Source organism: Ascaphus truei, chromosome 4, assembly GCF_040206685.1.
Source record: "Ascaphus truei isolate aAscTru1 chromosome 4, aAscTru1.hap1, whole genome shotgun sequence".
Classification (NCBI taxonomy): Eukaryota; Metazoa; Chordata; class Amphibia; order Anura; family Ascaphidae; genus Ascaphus; species Ascaphus truei.
This window is the reverse complement of record NC_134486.1, coordinates 269,042,074-269,067,354: the sequence shown is the minus strand read 5'-3', so window position 1 is coordinate 269,067,354 and position 25,281 is coordinate 269,042,074. Positions and strand designations below refer to the sequence as shown.

The following is a 25,281-nucleotide window of genomic DNA, read 5'->3' as shown; positions in this document are numbered from 1 at the left end:
TTGTGACCTGGTGGCTATTTGAAATAGGAGTATTATGCTGGGAGATCATCATTAATAGCCAAAGATCCACCTCTTTAATTTCTCAGGTCAGAATAGGGCAGACTGTTAATTTCTGTCTAAATTGTTATAACATACATAAACATAAAAACTTCATTTTATACCTTAACCTCTCGCCTCCCAGCCATAAACCCATACTATCTAACAAGTCATTGGCTCTGTCCTCCAGCCAGGAGCCTAAACCATTCATAACCAAAAACAACGAGTTAAGCTTATATTAATACTGGCTCAATTTAAAACATTTCTTAACTTCACAGACAACCCACATTTTTATTACATCTTTATTAACTAAATTGACACAGACACCATAATTTTTCAAAACGAAAATTTGGTGTACGGAGTTGCTGTTGTTTTGCCACATCTGCCAGTTTTCTTAATACTCAGCTAAGGGAACCCAATACCTCTCTTAATGGGACAGAAAATTAGTATAATGATACTTCTCCCATATACTGTATGCATGAGCTGCTTCAGCGAACTCCTGCTTTCCAGCTGGAAGGTGAAACTCCTCTGTAGGACCAGATATACTCTGTATTGATTCATAAATTCCTCTTCCAGAATGCCTCTTCCCACACTGTGGGATCACCCTCCCTGAGGATGTGTTACAGCTAACTCTGACCTCCTGTTAGACATCGCCATTGATGACCCCATGCTCCTCCTCCTTTCCTAGCTCCTCAATGCCTCAGCCACATGTGATGGCATTAGAGGCCTCCTCATCCATGGAGACCTTGTAGGAGGTACTCCTTCACCACCCTCCTTTCCGTTCTCTACCTCTTCCTGTTCTGATGGGATTACTTCAGCATATTTTCCAGTAGGCTCTGGATATTGCACTGTAATGAATACCGTGATCAATGTGTGTGATGCCACATATGTACAGGCATTCCCTAATATTTACAAAAGTAAAAACTGGGACACATTAAAAATATATTTATAAAACAAATGACATCACCAACTATGCCCCTTCCCCTTTATGTCTCTCCGTCCCTCTCTGTCCTACTCATACACACACACAAATACACCATTCTCTATCTCCCCCACACCTCCATTCTCTTTCCCCACCCCTCCATTCTCTCTCCCCCCATCCCTCCATTCACTCTCCCCCATGCCTGCATTCTCTCTCTCCCCCCTCATCTATCCATTCTCTCCCCATGCTGTGTCTCTCTCTCCCCATGCTGTGTCTCTCTCTCCCCATGCTGTCTCTCTCTCTCCCCATGCTGTCTCTCTCTCCTCATGCTGTGTGTCTCTCTCCCCATGCTTTCTCCCTCTCTGCCCATGCTGTCTTTCTCTCCCTATTCTGTGTGTGTCTCTCTCCCCATTCTTGACCTTAACTGTCACTGTGGAGCATGGGTGGGGGAAAGCCATCTTGGGCCCTGGCAGCAGACACCGGAAGCTTTCACTGACTCATTTCCGGGTCTTACTGCTTGGGATCCGCTGAAACTAACCCTGCCCCCACCCTCTGCAGCTGCAGTCAGACCCGACCTCCGCTCTCCTCCTGCTCTCCTCCCTGCCGGCATCCTTCACTCTCTGCTGCCCCCCCTGCTCTGATGTTCAAAACCAGGACAATCAGAAAAAATTGACATTTTAAAGAATGTCAGGCAACCAGGACAAACCTTACAAATCGATGGTTGTCCCGGCTAAACGGGACATCTGTCACCCTACTGTATCTCTAAGCCACCTCGTAAACTGTCAGACTGCTTTTCATTCTCCTTTTATGCCAGCAGAAATGGCTCCCACTCTGATGACAGTGGTAAAGCTCAATATTGCTTCAAACTATCTCTTCACTGGTAATGCTGTATAAGAAAATACATTGAAAATATATTGAAATTGATGCAGGGTTTATCTGTATAATTGAATAATACAGTAATATCATTAATTTCTTAATTGTACTAATTGCAATTAACTAGATACTCTAGTATCATAACATAGTTATTAATCATTATTGTTAACAGTAAAATCAACAATGCGACAGTCAGTGCACTTACAGTATGTTTGCAGGAATCCAAATATTAACTGACTTTACAAACAGGTTTTACTTTATAGTTTTGTGTATTTAAGATGCAACAATCTGTGTTGACAGAATTACAGTGAGGCATGAAGACTTATAATAAATTAGACAGAAGGATGAATGTAACGAATGAACTGGAAACTGACACAACCACAGTTGTTGCTTTACTGCTCTTCCTGCATCTCCCCCAACTTAGCAACAAGACCACTGCCAAAATAGTATCATCATACTTTTGCAGAAATATTATTTGCTGAATATTTATTTTAAACTTCATCATGAATGTAATAAATGATGTAACATTAATAGTTATAGATTAATAGTAAAACATTCCAGCTCAATATAATTTTTTTTTTTCCAAGTACAAATTAATGCAGCAGTCCATGCTTGGCAGTTTAAGTAACAGCCAAGAAAACTTACCTAGTAGAGACAATGCATAGAAAAATTACTATTAAGTGGGTACAAATTGTATACAAAAAACTTGTACAAAAATATAACTTGATGCTTATCTCTACAACAGCTTGGTCAAAAAGCAGTAACAATAGTCACAAAAATACACTATCACATATCTTGGGTTCAAATATAACCTCTAGACTGATGACAAACAATTGTACCTTTCAAACCCTGACCTGATATCAACACGGCTCTGCTCCGAAGACCCCTTGCTCACATACACTAGTATACAACATTCTGGCCATTCTTCCTCCAGAAGAGGTAAATGAGGATGGTAGTGTTAGGACCTGAAAATTGGTCATGCTGTGATGTTGGCGGCAAGCTTATAACGCTTTGGTCAAAGGGCTTAACTAAATGACCCTTACTCATGAGAAGATTAGCACTTTGGATGTAGCAGTGGGCTTTTCTGTCTTCTGTTGTATACATTTGGCCATGCTCAGCAGCACTCGTTTTGACACAAATATATATGCTTTATTTTTGATGTGGTTGGTTTTGGGGTTCTTGAGCTTGCTGGGATTGTGTGTTTATTCATTTTTATTTTCAACTGGTATCAGTTGTTTGGAGGTTGGTGGCCCCTCCTCCCAGGGATTAAGCTCACCCTGCCCCACTTTCCAATTAGTAGTTTTTTTCATGTTCCTGTGTACAACAGATCCACTGTGATCATTTTCCCACAGCAGAGGTAAATGAGGATTTTATCAGGTAGTGTTAGGACATGCAAATTGGTCATGCTGCAGGCTTATAATGCTTTGGACAAAGGGTTTAACTAAATGACCCTTACTCATGAGAAGATTAGCGCTGAAGTATTGTACTATGTATTTTGTAACTTTGGATGTAGCACTGGACATTTCTGTCTTTTGTCACATTTGGCCACTCTCAGCAGCACTCCTTTTTGACACAAATATATATGCTGTTTATATGATGTGGTGGGTGTTATGGTTCTTGAGCTTGCTGGGATTGTGTTTATCCTTTTCAATCTATCCTAAACACTGCTACTAGAATCACTTTACTCTCTCCTAAATCTGTCTCAGCTTCTCTCATGCTGAAATACATCTCCTGGCTTCCTATTAAATCCCGTATTACACACAAAATTCTCCTCCTCTCTTTTAAGGCTGTACTCTCTTCTGCCCCGCCTTACATCTCAGCCCTAATTTCTCACTATACACTTTCCCGACTCTGCTCAAGGATGTCTTCTTCTTCATTTATTGCAATAGAATAGAAGCACAATCACAAAGGTTCAGGCCTACAAGGCCTTTCCTGAGCCCCACCTATCCAAGGAAAGGCCTTGCAGGCCCGAAACTTTGTGATTAAGCTGCTGTTCTATTCCAATATATTAAGATCTTTTGACACCAGTCCCGGAGTTAATATTATCCTTGCAAGGGTATATATCTATGAGTTTTTCTAAGTTCTATCTCCTTTCTTTGTATTTTTGTACTTAGTGGAGACAAAATGGCAACTGTGACAGCCTCACATCGGGAGATGAAGTTGTGGTAAGCCATTGATCATCACCACCACCATTATTGTTCTGCAACTTTTTTTTTTTTTTCCATCAATATTACCTCCAACATTTATCATTATCATATCATTATAATATCTGGCAAAGGGAACATCTTTTTCCTTGAACATAATTTTGAATAAAACTTCTATATTTATAAAATAATAATGTTTTATGTTGAAATTGGCTATAGCCATTGTACTTTTTTTTTTTCAACTCATTACCTGCCTATGTATTAAACAGATCTTTTTACATTGGTTTCTAAAGTCTATTCCTGCATGTCTATGTAGGTAGAGTATTATCAGGTATTTGTCCCAAGAGGTGAGCAATGTGCTCAGTGCTTAGGACTCAAAACCATTCAAAGCACAAGTACGGGCAAAGTACATTTTGTATTGTTTATTTAATGATCGGTGATAAAGCTGTCACATCTAAAGCTAACCTTTCTAAAACATTGTAAGACTTAGATGAGGAAAGGAACACTCAGATGAAACAGCGATTCTCATTGGAGATTTTCTCTAAAGTTCTGACTTTGAAGCTGCTAGCACTTGCTTGCTCTCCCCGCCACCCACCTTTTATTACCACTAAAGGCATTTCTTTAAAAATTATTTGTGCTGTGAGCACAAAAGTAACAATGTAAACTGCAACACCATGCTAAATATAGGGTGTTAACTATTGCTTCAGGATACAAACTGCTGCTCAGAAAGTGCTGGGATATACAACTTTACAGCTTAATGTTGGATTAAGTTTGCTTTTGTCATTTCACCTTGAAATCTAGCAAACAACAGGCATGTCAAAACAATTGACATAATTTTGCAAGTAAATAAATAGAATTTACTGAAAGTACAGTACAATCAAAAGTATAAAGTTTTGTGACAAGGGCTAAAGTTGACATTATAAACATCTGTACTCAACTAGTAAAAATATACTTTCACATTTACAAAATATTTTTTACTTTTTTGACATATTGTACGTAACTGCTTATCTGCTGCAGTTTTTCCTGTGAGCTCATCAAAGTATTTCTAAATCAATGGGGAGTGATGTTGTGTCACTTGGGATGTTATCATTTAAAGTACCATTTTTATTTTCAGCAGCTGAGTTTGGCTATAATATAATGATTTCAACTTTATAATACAGTTTTAAAAGATACCCGCTAATGCAATGAATAGACTAGAGAGAACCCTTAACCCATCTAGCCAATAAAGTATACAATCTTAGGCACTTAAGAAAAAATATATATATATATACCGTATATTGTGTGTACCTAGAATTTATTTACCCCCAGCTTCATAATGCAAGACCAGCAACCAACCTCACAATGATGAGACCCAAAGGTCAAAACCGTTCTCTATGAGCAGTTTTGCTGGCCAAGGGTTCCTTATAATTACTGTACTTTTTAGAAAAATAAAAAATTTGAGCAGTAAATCAATCTCAATTGACCCAAAAGGTTTCAAATTACAGTAGGTTACAATGAAACTGCACATGGTTTATATAATCCTTGATGCTATGACATTGTCTCATTATACAACACAGACATATTCATACAGCATGTCATGTGGGTAACAAAATACAATATCTATACATAATGTCAAGGATGCATAGTGTTAGACAGACAGATACTAACACAAAGGGAATGATAAGGAACCAATGGCTATCTTTCTCCAGTTTTACCACTCTGACGCCTATAGTTGATGACATATTAATCTCAGCTGCCCAAGCCCTTAGAGGATGTAAAAATAACCTTAAGTAAGGACATTGCCAGCTAACCAATGAATAAAGAGAACGCCATTATGTAATTCCAATGAAATTTGTTTTCCCTATTATATAGCTTGCCAACTTCTAATAGGACAACAGAGGTTGGTATTTCAAGAACTATCTGTGGCCAGGGTGGTAAATCTGTGGCCAGGGTTGTAAATCTTTGGCCAGGGGGGTAAATCTGTAGCCAGGGGGGTAAATCTGTAGCCAGGGGGTAAGCAGAGTGTAGTTTCAGAGGTAAATGTTCGTTTAATTTGGAACAGTTCTGCTATAGCAAATTCACTCAAATTCAGTAACTGGATGTTAGATGCATTTAGGATTTGAAATCCTCCACTTTACTAGTCTATATTTGTGTGTTTCAGTTTAAACATGGAAGTGAAAAATAATGATCTGTGAGACTGGGAATAAATCGTTATCACGCTCAAACCCATGTGGTCTCATATGCAAATAAGTAGCTGGCGATAACAGAAAGATTGACATGTTTCATGAGTGCCACCCAAGAAAGCCTGGCTTTGAAAATATATATTTTTTTTCTAAAATTATTTCCATTTCCTTACCCAATTACCCATCTACAGAACCAAATACGCATTAATGCATTATTTATTAGTCTTGTACAATTTGTAGTCAGTTTCACCAACTGTCATTCCATATGGACAAAAAGCCCCAAGTTCTAAATCTGTTCATTTTAATTATTTGCTATGTAATCAAACAGGTCTAGGGTTAACAAGAACAGGGTTCCTACTACTTTCCTTTCATAGCATGCTTAGCAGATTAATTCAGTAAGTCTGTTATACAAGCCGGTAAAGGGCTAAAACCACTCTCAGTCCTGCCCAAGATAAAAAAAAAAAAAAGACAACTAGAACATAAAAGGTGAGGAGAGCATTGTAGCTTTTCTGTGTTCCAAAGATCTATGTAAAGCCTCCATAATCCTTCAGATTCTCACTTGCCCCTTGTCTAAAACAGATGTGAAAGCATTCAGAACATATATTTTCTTACTGTGTTAGTCGTAACAATCCATGATCATAGAGACTTTTGAGGTTGTTAGGTTTAGATGTAAAGTTATCAGCGATGTTTGTGATCCAGAGTAAAGTAAAATTTTTGAAATGTGTCACCTCTCCCATCCTACCGTGCATAAAAATATGCAGCACTGATAGAATTGCACAAATTGACTGAAATAGTATGTCAAAAGTTAATTTTAAAGTGCAGGAAGAATATGCAAATGAAGCCTGTAAATCTACTGCACCATCATTTTAATAGCATAAGTCATTCAGCCTTTACACTTCAGGAAGGAAAAAATGGTGCAATGACTGAGCATGCCAGCAAGTGGTATTTTGTGCTGCTATTCTCCAATTGCAAATTAAATACCTTATCCAAAGATGGATTTGATTTTGATGATATAAAGGTGCTGCTGTTTGTGATTGTTCGCATATAATGGTGGATTTCTGACACAAAGTTTATTAATTCGTATTCCTGACAGAAAAAAAAAATCCTGTTTTTTTTCTTTTTGTATTTCTTGTTTGTATATTGAAAAATTAAGAACATTCATTGTATAATTTTTGAGCAATTTGCTTAAAATCTACTCAGATGTTGTGTGTTTACCATCATTTAATTTTAATTGTGTGAGAAGATACCTTCATTAAGCACTAATGTTATAATCCTTCTTTTCGGCCACTATAAACACCTCAAGCATATGTATACTGTATGTGTTCTGCTTCAGCAAAAAAAACCTTTACCTCTAGTCAAATTATATAAGTGCAATAAATAGCACACAACTAGTGCTAACCAATAAACATGCTAATTATGCTACTTTTCATTCTAGTAGCCTGGAACTTGATAAATAGCAATCTATGTTTTGTATAGTGTTTTAGATTACAATAATACAAAATATGGTAATTTGATAATTGAAAATACACTCTAACTTTGAAGAGGTAAGGCATTTTGAGGTAATATAAGAATATTTGAATTTAGATTAGAAAGACATATTGCTTCATTGAGAACTTAACAATAATATAGATGTGAGAATTTTACTCCACTGACAAATTATCCTCTAAGTGAGCCATTGAGTTTAAAACAATGTAATTTTTCCATAAAGTTGGTGCAAAAAACACCACCCAACATTATATGCATTCTTCTCTTAGCATAAATAAAATAATAATATGCTATATTACATGCTGCACCTATATTATCTCACTTAGTATGTAACAAGTAATTAGGGAAAAGTAGTTAAAAATTAACTAGGGGAACGTTTTATTAAGGATTGACAGGTTCACGGGTTTAAAATCCAAACTTCAACTCATTTTTCGGAAGTTCGAACTTTGGACCAAAGTTTTGAATCTGAGCAAAACAACACAAGAAATGCTAATCCTCTATTTATTTATTTTAATTAGGCAAACTTTTAAGTTCCCAAACGGAAAAACCGTATGAAATGTAAAAAAAATTCACTCACATTTTGAATAAAAAAAATTCTACTTGTGTAGAACTGTAGCCATAATTTTGTAACAATCCAAAACCAATTGATTTCTGGAAAAACTAAGAAACAAAAAAACCTGTGAAAGTGCCCACCCTTAGGCTAAGGCCCCGCTGCCTCAGACCACGCACCCGCACTGCAGACAGGCGTCACGTGGAGAGGCACTTGGGGCCTTTTCTGGTCCAAAGGGATCATTTTTGCAGTGGGGAGGCGTGGCCAAATGGGTCAGGGGGCGTGGCCATGACAGGGGGGCACGGCCATGATGGGGGGGCGGGACCGCCCCTCAACCGTTCAGCCCCTCAACTGTTCAGCCCCTCAGCCCCTCAGCTGTTTAGCCCCTCAACTCCTCAGCCGCTCACACACACAGACAGGCACTCACGCACTCAGGCACACACATACACATACACATACACAGACAGGCACTCACGCACTCACAAATACACACAGGTTGAGGGGTGAATCGGAGCCCGGGGGATCAGAGCAGGGGGGAATCGGAAGGGGGACCCCCCCCAAGAGGAGAGAGTCTATGGGAGGGAGCAGGGGGGACTTATTTGGTGCTGCAGAGTTTATTTAAAATCTCTGCTTTCCCCCCACACTCTCATCCCCACTCCCCGAAGCCTCCCCTCCTCATTGGCTCACAGCCACACCACGTGACGCGTTGCCGCTTGGGATTACAATTCTCTTGAATCCCCTGGCGTCTGACGCATCACAGCGTGTAGTGAGCTGAGCAGCGAGGGGGGACTGGGACCAGCTTGGGAGGATTACCCTGCTGGTGGGGAACGTTCGTGCGGCCGCCCGTGCCACCGAGCTCAGCGGGTCCCAGCCCTGACTTTATATGGACCAACAGGAGGAGATTGTGAAGAGTTAAGAGACGCATGCATTATCACTTTACTTATTGCTTATAATCAGTGTTCGACAAACCTATACATTTGCTCGCCCCGGGCGAGTGGATTTAACCCCCGGGCGAGTAAATATTGGCCCAAGCAGCAGACGTTTGGTACTACTGCTGCGGCCAAGTTTATTCGAGCATTTGCCCGTTCTTGGCCGCAGCAGTATCATGGCGCGCGCCGGAGGGTGACGGGCGCGCGCCGAAGCAGCGGAAGAGCGCCCTCCGATCGGGGCGCTCTCCCTACCGCTGCCGGGTCCGCCGGGTCCCCCGGAACCCCCTGCCGCCGTCCCGCGATCGCGGGACATCAGGGCTCCCTCGGGGAGCCCTGGACGCGCGTGCAGGGGGCGCAGGCTCCCGATGACGCGTGACCGCGCGTCGGTGACGCGCGGCACGCCGAGGGGCGGCCACTAGCAAGCCGGGAAATCTCCCGGCTTGCGGTACCGGCCACACTTTAATAAAGTGTGTCGGTAGTGTAGGTGGCGAGTAGATTTTTTTGTGTGGCGAGTAGATTTTTTGGTGATTTGTCAACCTCTGCTTATAATTGAAGTATATAAATTTTTGTATATCAAGCTAATTTTTTCTCTTTTCTTCTCGGTTGATCAAATCTCTCAGGTCAGTCAGTACTGGGGACTCTGGGAGCTTAACATCAACCCTTTTCAGAATGTCAGACTTACAGTGTTAGTGTATTTATAGTTGGTCATATTGTACAGCATGTAGAGATTGAAAATTCTTCAATGCATTTTTTTGCTTAATGTTATACTAAAATTACACCAATTCAAGGCTGTTCCTTCTTTATAGACAAACTTATTACATTTATTATAATGGTTTTTCATGGTAACCAGTGGAGAAAGGTGAAATACTTTAGTTGAATGTCTTAACAATAGCTAGCTACACATGTTGATACCCTTGAAATACAATAAATACCAATTTTGCTTTTCATTTAATACAATTGTATGTGCAATGCATGGTGCAACATCAATAATAACACCAAGCAAGCAATACTAACTATACAATCAAGGAAGACTAATAATACTATTGATCTGAAAAAGAAAGATAGAGTAAAGATAGCAAATGTATATTAAAATATTGAAAATTGCATGATAAATTCATATTACATTATAATTATTAGAATCTTCACATTATCCATCTGGCAAACATAATAATATCCCAATAACTGGAGCTTATTCAGAGCGGCTCTGTTTGTTGCAACTGCACTTTTCATTATATACTGTACACTGTGCACTGAATTTAGTATATAGTAGTTTTGCCCACTAATCATTGTCAGGTGCAAAAACAACTCTGGAATAATGTTTCAGGCTCTCAAATGAACTGCTCAGACTCTAAAAAATGTCATGTCTGTTGAATGAAATAAACAATACACTAAGAGAATGGCAGGCATTTTTTTTTAAAGTCTTGAATTACAATCAATAGTTTTAAATCATGCTACTATTTCTGGTAGATATTGCACAAAAATGTAAGTCATATGTTACTGCTATAAAAAATATTTAAGTATACCAAAATTACATACTTTGATAAAATATACATGATTTTGAATATATATATATATATATATATATATATATATATATATATATATATATATATATATATATTATAGATTATGTGATACATAGGGGTTCATGCAGTAAGCAGCGGAAAGGCAATTCTCGCCACTTTCCTGCCAAAAATGGCTACCCCTATTCAGTAAGGGGCGAGAAGGTGGCGAGAATAAAAAAAACGCCAGTTTGGTTGGCGGTTTTTTTTTTTCCGCCTGTGGCGAGGCGAGAAGGCACTTTCCGCCTAAAATTGAAACATTTTCCACCACGCTGTATTCTAGTAGTGGCGAGTAGCTTAGTGGAGCTATTCGCCACTCTAGAATGGCATTTTTCTGGTGAATCAGCCACGCAAGAAAAAGTTGGCAAGTTGATGGTGAGAGGCTGCAGATGAGCGGCGGATCGGCACTTAGAAAAATTTCTGGCATTTTTCCTGGCTGGGATTGATGCCGGTGGTCTCCGTAGCTGATACCATTAATACCAGCACCGGCCCCCCCCGGCATGCATCCGAAGCAGGAAAAATGCATTTAAAGGCCACTTCATTACTCTAGCGGCTAACCGCTAAGGCAATGAAGGGGTTAAAAAACCGTGCCAGGTTTATTGTGGGTAGCGGGGGTGGGTGAAGGGGGTATTTGGCCCTTGTTATTTGTTTAGGGCTTGCGGGGGGGTTGCGGGTGCGCTTAACCCCTTCACGACCGTAGCAGTTAATACCGCTACAGTCATGAAGGGGTTAAGGCCCCCGCTACCCACCTGCAAGCCCTAAACAAACCACCATTGGGGCTCATACCCCCTTCACCCACCCCCGCTACCCACAATAAAAAGAAAACACACACAACAGCCCCACACTAACTAAATATATATATATATATATATATTTATATATATATATATATATATATATATATATATATATATATATATATATATATATATATAAATAAATAAATATATATATATATATTACACCAACAACACCTATACCCCCTAACATACAGTATAGTAATGGGCACAATGACTATTATCCATAAATGGAAAATAGTGCATGTGTCCATTTATAATACATACAGAACAATAAAGACATTAAATACATAGCACTCACCCATGTCCGGCTGCCACGATGAAGGCCATCCTCATCTTCCTCCTGCCCATGCCCCATCCGCTTCTGCAAAACAGACACAAGAATTAAAACATCCAATGTAATGTCCCCTAACCCCTTAATCACCATAGCGGTTATTAACCGCTACAGTCATTAAGGGGTTAACCCACCATCACCCACATACCCTCCCCCACTACCCTCCCACCCCCTGAGGCCTAACCACCCTCACCCACTACCCACAAGGGAGTCCTACCATATACCTTTGGGTCCAATACCCCCTCCCCCCACCCCAACACATACAGTACAATAATGTGCCAAATAACTATTATCCACATAGGGATAATACATTATTTGGCCATTATTAAACACATTAACTAGCATAGTAAAATAACGAAAATTCTACTAACCTCTTCAATAAGAAGGCCCCGTCGCCAGCATCATCCTTGTGGTCCGTTGCCAAAATAATACATAGCCAATACATTGCAATGCCATTCACATATCAATGAACCCCTTAATCACCTTATCGGGTACTAACCGCAAATGTAATTAATGGGCTAAGCCATCCTGGCAATGCCAATATCACTGATCCATAACATCCTCAATGAAATCAAAAGAAATTTCCTAAACAAACCTAATGTAATCATCCAATCTAAAGCATCAAATGCCAATCCAAAGCCTCAAATGCCACTTAAAACATTGCATTTACATTGTATACATGCTGCATAAAATGTAAGCTACATGTAGACGCTGCAAATCAATGTTAACAATACAATATTCCAAATAAAATAGCATTACATCAAAAGAACTATACAATGTAATCCAATAAAGTCACCATCAATCAATTAACATACATTAATTACATCCCCAAACAATTAAAATAGCATCCATATCAATTACACAATTAACTATAGCAACCGTTACAGAGAACAATTTACCATCATACAAAATAGGACACCAACAATTGTAATATACTAAAGCAAGCCTCACCATGACCTAAAGTACAGCATAGAAGCCCAAAAATTACATCTATCTAATTATAAAATACATTTAACACACATCTATGCATAGCAGCATAGCCAATATCATTTACAATAGTGCAAAGAAAGCTTTTAGAACACTATCATTTCTTGTAACGGTTGCTATGGGACGCTATAAACATGGTGGCGACACTGCCCATCTGATCACACATACCGGGGCCTGTAACTTGGGAAGTAGGCGGTCCCTGGTCCACAAAGCAATGCGGTTCAGCTCAGGGGACCCCCTGCTCACTGTACAGTGTTATTAAAAAAATATTCATGCTGCTTCGCTACCATAGCAGATAGCCGCAAAGGTAAGGAACGAGTCTTTATTGATATGTGTGTTTTATTCATAGTGTAGATGTGCAGAGGGTCTCCGGAGCTGAACCGCTTTGGTTTTAGGTCCGGGGACCCCCTGCTTCCCGAGATACAGGCCCCTTATGGGGTGCCGGTATCCCTCTGCTTTGTTTATATTCCGCGGTCACGTGATCGTGACCTTTAAATGCAGAGGGATACCGGCACCTCATGAAGGGGCCTGTATCTCGGGAAGCAGGGGGTCCCCGGACCTGAAACCAATGCGGTTCAGCCCCGGAGACTCTCTGCACATGTACACTATGAATAAAAATGGTTTTAACAATAATTTTTAATGTGCCGATGTTTGCGCCGAGAGAGCAGCGGATCTCTCTCTGCGGCAAACACATCTCGGCAGGGGACGGTTTCTCGGCAGATTCTCGCCAGGCAGCCGTCTCGCCACCGGTTACTAGCCATTTTATCAAATGGTGGTGGCTAATTCATTCACCAGGGATTCGCCCCTTACAGCATAAAGCGAGTTTAACACGCCAAAAACATGGCTAATTGCTAAACTGGCTAATGCATTTTTTCGCTGCTTACTGCATGATGCCCATAGTGTGTGGGTGTATGTGTGTGTTTGTGTGTGTGTGTGTGTGTATATATATATATATATATATATATATATACACAGCAGCGGCAGCATTTATTCTTACTAAACACTGGCATGTACCTGGCATGTTCCTGGAATGCCACTCTGTTCACCTGGAGCATGCCGGGCTCCTTTTGCCTTCCCAGCCAGGCGCATTACACGGCAGACGCGCGGTTGATGTGTTAATTAATAATGGTTCAGGATTTACTAGGCTGCAATGCTTCGCGTGACCGCCAGATGGCATAAATTCATGAATTGTAATGCAGTATATATATGTATATGTATATATATATATATATATATATATATATATATATATATATATATATATATATATACTGTATAACATCAACCCCTATAACCCCTAACATACACATACAGTACTGTATATGCACATCAATGATACTATAGGCCGTCCCCTGGCGAGATGTGTTTGCAGCAGAGAGAGAACCGCTGCTCTCTCTGTGCAAACATCGGCACATTAACAATTATTTAAAATACATTTTTATTGATAGTGTAGATGTGCAGGGGGTCTCCGGAGCTTAACCGCATTGGTTTCAGGTCTGGGGACCCCCTGCTTCCCGAGATACAGCCCCCTTTATGAGGTGCCGGTATTCCTCTGCGTTTAAAGGTCCCGATCACGTGATCGCGGCCTGTAAACAAAGCAGAGGGATACCGGCACCCCCTAAAGGGGCCTGTCTCTCGGGAAGCAGGGGGTCCCCAGACCTAAAACCAAAACGTTTCTGCTCCGGAGACCCTCTGCACATGTACAGTATGAATAAAAAACATATATAAATAAACACTCGTTCCTTACCTTAGCGGCTATGTGCTACGGTAATGAAGCAGCATTTCTGTATTTTAATAATATTGTACAGTGAGCAGGGGGTTCCCTGAGCCAGAAATTAATGCTCAGGGACCCAGCTCCTGCACAATATTATTAAAATACAGAAATGCTGCTTCATTACCATAGCCTGTCATGTTTTTACTTGCTTTTCCCTTTCCCATCTTCATCTTTTTCCTCCCCTTCCCTCCCCCCTTTCCCATCCCCTTCCCCCCCCCTCCCCATTCCTTTTTTCCCCCTCCCCCCTTCCCCCCCCCCTCCCCCCTCTCCCCTTATCCCTCCAGTCCCTCTTCCCCACTCCCTCCTCCCCCCCCCCCTCTTCTCCCTCACCTTCTCCCCCCCTTCCCCTCCCCTCTCTTTTCCTTACCCTTCCTTTATCTCTTTGCTTTCATAATTATTTAGATATTAAAAAAAAAAAAAAGATTTTTCATGATTTGATACTATTCCCATTGAATTTCTATCCATATGCATCTTCCATATACTGCCACATTATGATGAGATAAAGTTATAAATAACATGTGTAGAATGTTTTAAATGTTCGAATTATCCTGTCAGTCTTTTGATTTTCCTATCCCATTCATCTGGGTCTGTGATAATATACAAGTGAATGATTTTTGCTTTAAATAACCTCAAGGAGTATAGATTTCATGTGTCATTGACCTTTCATTAATATACCAACAAGAAACTATTTGATATATGTCTATGTTTTTGGTCACAATGACTGGTCATTTTTTATGTATTTTTGTATTTTAACTTTTTCATCTGACATCTACAGTATGTTGACTATGCGGACTCTATGTTTCATAATGAGGTGATCAATGATTATTATACTAAACACCTGATACTCATTGTGTTGATTGATTTGAACAGCTGTCATAGGTTTGCTGGTGTATAAATGGATGTCTTGTGATGCAAGCGAATTACTCTTTTGACAAAGGCCTTCCAGGCCGAAACGCATCAAGAGGACTCGCTTGCACCTTGTGCAAATAAAGCTTATTTTTATCCCACATCAGCTTTCATCTATTTTTGTGCTGTGCGACGCATCTTTCTCTCCTTGAGAAGTTCTTTCACATTTATATATATATATATATATATATATATATATGTATACACAGTATATATACACACGATGAACCAATATACAAATAAATGTAGAAGGGTTATCAAAAGCATACTGTCCTACAACCAAACACTTCTCCATACAGACACTACATTAAAATCAATTTCCTTTAATAATCCTAATTGATCTCACAATCTATATCATCACAAACCAATGAAAAACCTCACATTCCAATATATATGATGCATAAAATCTATGCACCATATACATTCTGCAAATGAATCAACCAAGTAAACAAAAATCAATTAGCAATCATTATTTACATCCCTAAACAATTCACACTTCATCAAGAACAATGAAACAATTAACTAATTCACGCCTTGAGCAGAATAATTTAGCCTGTGAAAAAATACAGTACCGACCAGAATACAACCTTTAAAACCAAGGCAACACACAATACAATACCAAGGAATACATCTATCTAATTTTAAAATACTTTAAACTCACAATAACATAGCAGCATAGAAAAATTAATTTAAAACACATCAAATCAAGCTTTTAAAACAACAGCTTCTGTCACATGGTACTTGAACCAATCAGAATAGGGAAAGACTTCCCACGTTCTGATTGGCTACCATACCATGTGAGGGCGGCCATGTGTCTTTTCATGACGTCATCTTAAAGGCAATTGAAGCAAAGCCATTCTGATTGGCTGTGCTGTCATTGCCTTTAAGTGACGTCATAATTTTTTTTTTGTCGGCCAAAACACATGGTTTTCACGGCCCAATCAGGACCGTGGGAATCATGACGAAAAATGTGACGTCATAGGCCTTTAAAAGCCTATGTCGTCTCATTTTGAAGCCAGACGCCGCGGAGGAAGGACCTCCGGGCAAGAAACAAGACCAGGGCTTAACCCCTTCATGACCGTAGCGGTATTAACTGCTACGGTCGTGAAGGGGTTAAGTGCACCCGCAACCCCCCGCAAGTCCTAAACTCACACCAAGGGCCAAATACCCCCTTCACCCACCCCCGCTACCCACAATAAAGCGGGCACGGTGAGTTAACCCCTTCATTGCCTTAGCGGCTATCCGCTATGGTAATGAAGCAGCATGTCTGTATTTTAATAATATTGTGCAGGAGCAGGGGGTCCCTGAGCATTAATTTCTGGCTCAGGGAACCCCCTGCTCACTGTACAATATTATTAAAATACAGAAATGCTGCTTCATTACCGTAGCACATAGCCGCTAAGGTAAGGAACGAGTGTTTATTTATATATGTTTTTTATTCATACTGTACATGTGCAGAGGGTCTCCGGAGCAGAAACGTTTTGGTTTTAGGTCTGGGGACCCCCTGCTTCCCGAGATACAGGCCCCTTTAGGGGTGCCGGTATCCCTCTGCTTTGTTTACAGGCCGCGATCACGTGATTGGGACCTTTAAACGCAGAGGGATACCGGCACCTCATAAAGTGGGCTGTATCTCGGGAAGCAGGGGGTCCCCAGACCTGAAACCAACGCGGTTCAGCGCCGGAGACCCCCTGCACATCTACACTATCAATAAAAATGTATTTTAAATAATTTTTAATGTGCCGATGTTTGCGCAGAGAGAGCAGCGGTTCTCTCTCTGCTGCAAACACATCTCGCCAGGGGATGGCCTATAGTATCATTGATGTGCATATACAGTACTGTATGTGTATGTTAGGGGTTATAGGGGTTGTTGTTATACAGTATATACTGTATATATATACAGTATATACTGCATTACATTTCATGAATTTCTCGGCTTCAAAGACAACAGCTCGCAAACGCCCCCATGCGTTTTTACACGGCATTGCAGTATTGCAGCCAGCCGGAATAAAATGCTAAAATCACAGCCGCGGAAATAACGCTATACAGCCCGGGAGAAAATGACACAAAACCGCACATCACCGGGATACTCTGAAATTCGCGGAGCTAGCCAAGTAAGAATAAATTTGGTCGCCACTGTGTATATATATATATATATATATATATGACAGAAAATATAGACAGCGCCCTTCACACACTATACCTAAATTGCTGCAGCCCTGATAGATGTGGCAAGAAATTGCACCAGGCAAATATGCCCAATAAACAGTGGTGTGAAAATAACTAAATGTATTATGGCAGGAAAAACTAAAAGTGACTATTGGATAAAAACACAAAAGCAAAAAAGAAGTGTGCATAACATATAAAAATAAAAAAATTAAAAAAAAGCAATAAAAAAGATATTGCCAATTGATGTGGGTAAAAATGACACTGAGTGTCACTGGGACTTAACTAAAAAATGCAAATATAAAAAATGGGTTCATGTGATAGGCAATGAAAAATTCAATACACGATTATGAACCTATAAATGCAGTGAATATTAAAAATACTTAAGTCCACATGAGTCCATGATAAGTTGATTTGCAAAAGGTCCAGGCTGCTTCTTCTTGGGCTCACCGAACTCCCACAGTACCTATTAGAGAAAAAGAGAAAAGAAGCGCCCGATCCTTGTGTAAAATCAGATGAACAAAGTTTTAATATCTCATAGACAAGACAAATGCACACTTACAATTTGTCTGATAAAATAAAGCATGTTATGGGACCTGCCCATGCACCAACTGAGGACTCCTCGGTCTCTTCTTTGTGTGTGAGTGTCAGTATTGGCTCCAAAAAGGATGTTGCTGTCAGCTGCTGTCTCCAGGGGAGTAATCCTTAGTGTTTGTGAGCACTCAATCTCCACATGCAGCTGCCATTTAGCCTTTCTTCTCACACTTGAAACCGGAAAAAAATCTTCAGGCAAGTCCTTGCCTCCTCACGCTGGTGCTGAGAGCTGCCCTGTCACTGTAGGCTCACTGCCAGATATCCCTACGCGTTTCTTCCGAATACTGACACTCACACACAAAGAAGAGACCGAGGAGTCCTCAGTTGGTGCATGGGCAGGTCCCATAACATGCTTTATTTTATCAGACAAATTGTAAGTGTGCATTTGTCTTGTCCATGAGATATTAAAACTTTGTTCATCTGATTTTACACAAGGATCGGGCGCTTCTTTTCTCTTTTTCTCTAATATATATATATATATATATATAACAAAAGTTCAATGAGCCTATTATTTTCCATCTTTGCTGCCTCATTGTACAGCCACCTGAATCGAGCACCCTGAGTCAAGGTAACCCATGCTGAGTAACCAAACACAATACATGATGTAATCTCCCGATTTGCTGGGCAGGGAGGGTTACATATGTTTTACAAATGTATGTATAAACACATGTTAAAGTTATATAACTGTAGCATATACTTAATTCAAAAAAGGAACAAAAACCAATATCCCCATTCATTTATTAATGTAAAATCTATAGATTACATAGAATATTTTTTATTATTGATTATGTGTATATATATACAGTATGTATATGTATAATGGGCTCATTGAACTTTTGTTGATAACAGTCTTTTTATTCATGTCCCCTTTGCACGGGTATTACTCGCACTCACATTACAATGTTGTACTGGTTTTTTTTTTAACAGATTTACATAAATATGGTGCTTCCATTATTGCCCACTCAACACAACAAATGGAGGTGCATTATTTTAGTTGTGTTACTTGTGTCGGACCCGGCCCCCCTTTGTTTCTTCGGGACAATCATCGGTATTACCCTGGTTACACTAGGCCTATACGTGAATCCTGGAGGGTCCTTTACAAGTGAACACAATACCTTTTGACCTGTTTTAAAATTACAACTTACATACTGACACTGAGCAATATTAATGGAGATGATTCACTGACACCAGCGAGCTCCCTTTCCTGAGGCCCTCTATGGCATGCTGTTTTCCTATCTCTTAGGTATTTTGGACTCCATTACCCGTCTTTTGAGATCCTAACTTAAAGGGACACTGTCCCCATCTACAATATAATATAGTAAGGGGGCCTGATCTATGGCAATACTTTATGAACATCCCTATCTACTCTCCTCGAGACCTCTCCTCTTGTCCTCCAGGAACCTGCCTTCCAGACCTCCGCCCCCTATCTCCTGACATCATTATCCCCATGTATAGATACACTAGATGGCGCTCGAAAACTCTCTAAACCTCTAAACAGTGCAAGTGAATATTAAGTGACAATCAATAAATTCATTAAATAAAGTGCAGTGAGGAGGGGAAAAAGGTGAAAAACACTCAAACCCTTGGAGGGCTGTTTCAAGGTCCAAACGGATACATAAAAAAGGAAAAACCAGGGGAGCAATAGTACCTAAGGAAAAATAAATACAACTACCATAGTGTAATATTGTTAAAACAAAACAGTGTAGAGTAAAAACTCTCAACATTGCATTGGCAACACACTATATGGTATCAGCAGTGTCCAATAGCAAATGGGAGCAAAAATAGGAGGTAGTATCAATCTCAGAAGAGAAAAACACAGAGCCCAGATAAAAATGAACAAAAACGATTTATCCAACACCAATAAAATTGGAGGCTTACAGGATTCCAATAGTATAACAGCATAGGAGGTGGGGTACAGGTGGTAACCGAGTAGCGATCTCAGAGTCCCATCACACCGCCGCTGCCGCCGCAAGTCTCCGTTCTGCGTCTCTACCAGGGGCCGATACGTCACTTCCGGTGTCTCCGCCGATTGAAGTTGACGTCACGGAATTTCCCAGCAGGCTCTCTCCCTCTGAATCATACACTGAGGGAAACGCTCTACGCGTTTCGCCGTTCTTAGTGACAGCTTCGTCAGGAGTAGCAGTGACCTATTAGAAGGTTCTTTATATACCCCCAAACTACCAATGACCTATCCTCCTATAGGTCAATGGATAATAACCTCTATTACCAATGGAAAAAGGCTAAATGTCTCTTCCCTGGCATAGAAATTACACAAAATATACTATAAACTTTATACATTTCACTTAAAACAAATAAAGATAAAACATAATACTAAATCCTCCTTTACAAACATAAGGAAAATATAAAAATATCATAATAGATGTATTAAATAAATTAAATAATACAAATCTATGTTCAACAGTAAAACACATTAATTGCAAATATATCCCTAATCTCATTGGTTTAATAGAGAGAATATAGGAGAGACGTCGATTGATAAATCTCGGAAATATGAGAAAAATACAGAATTAGTAAAAAATACAATTAGTAATAAACAGCATAAGTACTTTATCTCATCAACACTCTTATTTTAACTTTAGTCAGCATACATGTGCCTTATATATAAAAAAAATCCTAATATAAAGCCAATGTTAAGGGTAAACTTATTGAGTACAAACATCTACAAAAATGTAAAGAAAAACATTCAATTCAAAATCTACATTTAGACCTAGGGGTATGAGAGTGTTAAGGGAGAAAATCCAAAAACTTTCTCTCTTTTTCAGTGCAATACTTCTATCTCCACCCCTCCAATGTGGCAGCACTTGTTCTAACACTGTAAATCTAAGGCCTGATGTATCAGCCTGATGTTTCTGAATAAAAAAAACCTTTTACTTGGGATAACCATCTGTTTCCTTCCTTTATGATTTTAGGTAATGCACTGGGTGCTAATTTGTTTTTAAGTGCCTTAGCTTTCTTAAAAAAAAACATTGGTTTTTCGGGGACTATATCTCCCAATACCGAATCATTTTAGACAATGTGCCAGTGTTTGCGTATAATTTTGGTGATTTTTTCTGACTGTCTGTTATAATTTGTCAGAAAAGAAAAATCTAAATTTTTTATTCGATTTGGTTTTTCTTTTCTCATTAAGTAGATCTTTTCTTTCTAGACCCCCTGCTTTCTCTATTGCATCTTTGATGATCTTATCTTCATACTTTTTTTCCCTAAACCTATCCTGCAAAAAGGTAGATTGTTTATGAAAACTATTAATATCTGAACAGTTTCTCCTAATCCTCCTTATTTGTCCATATGGCACATTTTGTAGCCATTTCGGGTGATGGCAACTTGCAGGAGATATATAATTATTAATGTCAACATCTTTAAAGAAAGTCTGTGTACTGATTGACCCATTCTCATTTTTCACAGTTTTCATTGATAATGTGTCAATCAGTGACAAATTATAAAAGACAGTCAGAAAAATCACCAAAATTATACGCAAACACTGGCACATTGTCAAAAATGATTCGGTATTGGGAGAGATAGGGCCTCATGCAGTAAGCGTCGATTAAGTGAAATCGGCAACCTTACCGATTAGTCATGTTAATGGCGATTTTTCCTCTCCGTATGCAGTAAGTGCCGAATACATTCAAAATCAACCCGAAAACAAATCCGCCCACTCTCACGATGATTAGCCGATCACACACAGGTGTATCGGCGTGCGTGGCGGGGTGCTGATAGGTTGCCCAATCAAAAATCTTGCTGAATCAGGCGAAGCAAGCATGTATTGGATAGCGCGCCATATTTAAAGGCAACGTGTACTGTTAATCATTCTCTGTGTTGTTGGGAGTGAGAGAGAGAGAGACGCACAGAGCTGGCTGATTGAAGATTTGCATATTGACTGAGAGACTTGTTGTGTATTGGGTGAGCTTTGTCCATTGTTGTTTTGTTTACATCTTTGTCTTGTTTTATATGTGGAAGTGTTTCGTGTGATTGGCTGTACATTAGTTGTCTGTTTTTTGTGAGTGCTGGAAGTATGCCCGCAAAGCGTGGGAAGAGTGATGCTGGTGGGAGTGGGAGTGCTACTCGTGCAAGTACGCGTCGGAGTGAACGTACTGTTCAGGGGAGTGATGTTGCTGGTGCACCGAGTGGTGTTGCTGGGAGTGGGAGTGCTGTTGCTGGGAGTGGGAGTGTTGTTGCTGGGAGTGGGAGTGCTGTTGCTGGGAGTGGGAGTGCTGTTGCTGTGAGTGGGAGTGCTGTTGCTGTGAGTGGGAGTGTTGTTGCTGGGAGTGGGAGTGCTGGTGCTAGGAGTGGGAGTGCTGGTGCTAGGAGTGGGAGTGCTGGTGCTGTGAGTGCTGCTGGTGGCGCAGTTGCTGATGGGGTGGATGGTGGTGGCGTGCTTGCTGGTGGGCAGCTTTTGGAGTCTCTTCCATTGGAAGAAGGAGAATCCAGTCAGCACCAGCCAAGCTCTGACCCTAAACCTGCTTGGAAGAAACGTGTGGAGAAGCCACGTAATCCTCGCTTCAATGACCAGGAAAATACAGCTCTTGTCACTGGCATTCTGGAGCACTATGACAGTATCTATGGACATTTACTAGGTAAGTGTACCTTTACATTTATTATTCAAATACATGTGATCCTAGGTCATCTGAGTTTTGTTCATATGCAAATATGGGTTCAGAATATCTTTCTATGTTAATTAGTCTGGAAACACAGCTTTTTATCATGCCTTACAAGGACAACTAAACACAGGCGGTCAATTTGCCATAACTGCATACAATATGAATGCAACCTTGCTTACATGTATAGGTTTAGTAGTGAATGCTCATGTGCTTCACATATTACACCTAAAACAGCATGTTTGCTATCTCTTGGAACAGCTAGCAGTGTAGGAAACTGGTGCTTCTATTATTATTAATTTACCTCATATATTTTATATGTTTTTCAAGGGCGGACAAGTTCAGCAAGCAGAAAAGAAATGTGGGACACAATAGTCATTGGTGTCAATGCGTGTGGGAATCATGTGAGGGACAAGCGGAATGGTCACAAGAGATTTGATGATATTAGGTCCAAATTGAAAAAGAAAATACAACACCAACGCGTGCATGCTACTGGCACTGGAGGTGGGCCGACACCACAACGTCTCATATTAAGTCCATTGGAGGAGCTGCTTCGGGCAAAATTACTTCCCGTCGTCGTGGAAGGCTTACCTGGTGACCATGATATAGGAATTTATCCCTCACAATTTCCACCAGGTGAGAAATATTAATGTACGTGTAAAAGCGTGTCGTTGCTTACAGTTATTTTGCATATTTACACTGCTTTTTATACTGTCTTCACAATATAAGCATACCTGCATCTATATATGTATATGTCTGATTCTGTATATATATATATCTCAAAATAGACATATATGTTGTAGTCCTACTAAAAGCAGTAACTAATATAGCACGTGCCATTGTGTGCTCATTTACATGTGAATTCCCAAAATGCATTGCTGCAGTGGAAGCAATTGATGGTGGGCGAAGATGGGGAACAACAGGGTAGTACACATGTGTAACACATGTTAATGAGAAATTATTACTAGCTACAGGTACAGAACATAAATATGTATAATATTATTGTGTATTTTATTTATTTTACTCCGACAAACATGACATTACTGCCTATTTTAAGCATGCATCAAATATATTGCATGCAACGGCCTACAAACATCACTTGCACTAACACATCTATAGTTGTTTATGAAAAGGTCCATTTTTGCTTTAAGTCATATACAGACAGCATAATGAGGCACACGTATCATATGTTATGTCATTGTTTTCATAACTTAAAAAACTGCACACGACTATTTAGCTCATCTACCATTGTGTTAAAGCAGCTGCAATTAATATCTCATCACAGCATACACTTCAACAGAGGGGGTGGGGTTCAGCACACACACTAATTACAGCCTCATTTTAGGGTCAACTTAGTTCACACCATTTTCACCTGTTTCAAGTAATTGAAAGGTGTGGCTGATTAGGCTTTTCGGGGAAGTGAATACCGTTCTTACAACCTGACTAGCACAACTGAAGTTAATCACACTCATTTGAAAGCTTCACTTTAGCTACTAAATGCCCCAACAACTCATTACTTATCAAAGCGTACGTCACACATTAGTTCACTCATATCTATAGTTGAACTACTACTATCAACGACACATTATCACACACTGCATGTGTTGTCTTGTTGAGTCACAGCCACTTTCATGTGTGCCACATCTTATATTAATGTACCACACATATCCTCTACCAAAAACAACACTTTTTGCAATATGACCACCTTCATGATAACCATTGTGAATGGTCATCTCATGATAGTTATGTACATTATGATACTGATATCACTACACAACATATGATTTTTATGTACAAATTTTATCTATTTATCCTCACGCATTACTGCAGAAACATAGTATGTTTTATGTTAGGGAACTCAAAAGTTCTAAGTACACAGGCATGTACATTGTTATTACAACTATTTATGTTCACTTTCACACACACATTTTGGGTTAAGGAACTGATGCTGTTACGTACTCATAAATACAGAACATACAATAACTGTTTGTTCAATATTTACACATGTAAATGTAAAACTTATGTTATTGTTATATATAGTTGCCCCTGAAGGACATGTGTCACCTGAGACGGAACAAGTGTCTTCACCTGGGTCAGCCAGCTCAACACACCTAGAAGGTGAGTGTATCAGTTGGTGGCCATATAATATGTGCTCTTCTATATGTTATGTTGTCATGTTCATTATTTGTTTTGCACATGTTCTTTAAATAGGATTACTTAGTGTATGTGAAAATGAAGTGTAAGGCAACATGTATTGTGTTAGTGATGTTAACTATCATGTAGGAGTTGTGAGTTTACAGCAAGTTTTCATTCACTCATATTTCATACTGAGTCCAAACATTATTCTTAAGTCAAGGTAGTTTTTAATGTGAGGTTATAAAACGTATGGAAACATGTTAGTTGTTACTTATGACACAGTAGAATTACATAGTAACACAGCAGAGATTAAC

The 25,281-nt window shown here is 39.7% G+C and overlaps 1 protein-coding gene across 1 annotated transcript in view; it reads left to right on the top strand.

The window, feature by feature from the left end:
• Window positions 1-25,281, top strand: part of LOC142492376 (uncharacterized) — a 62,965-nt gene that overhangs the window by 13,227 nt on the left and 24,457 nt on the right. The window contains exons 2-6 of the mRNA XM_075595023.1: window positions 3,946-3,996; window positions 4,292-4,381; window positions 15,331-15,434; window positions 23,241-23,467; window positions 24,872-24,949. Of these exons, the coding sequence (XP_075451138.1) occupies window positions 3,946-3,996; window positions 4,292-4,381; window positions 15,331-15,434; window positions 23,241-23,467; window positions 24,872-24,949 (550 nt within the window). The remainder of the gene's footprint in view (window positions 1-3,945; window positions 3,997-4,291; window positions 4,382-15,330; window positions 15,435-23,240; window positions 23,468-24,871; window positions 24,950-25,281) is intronic.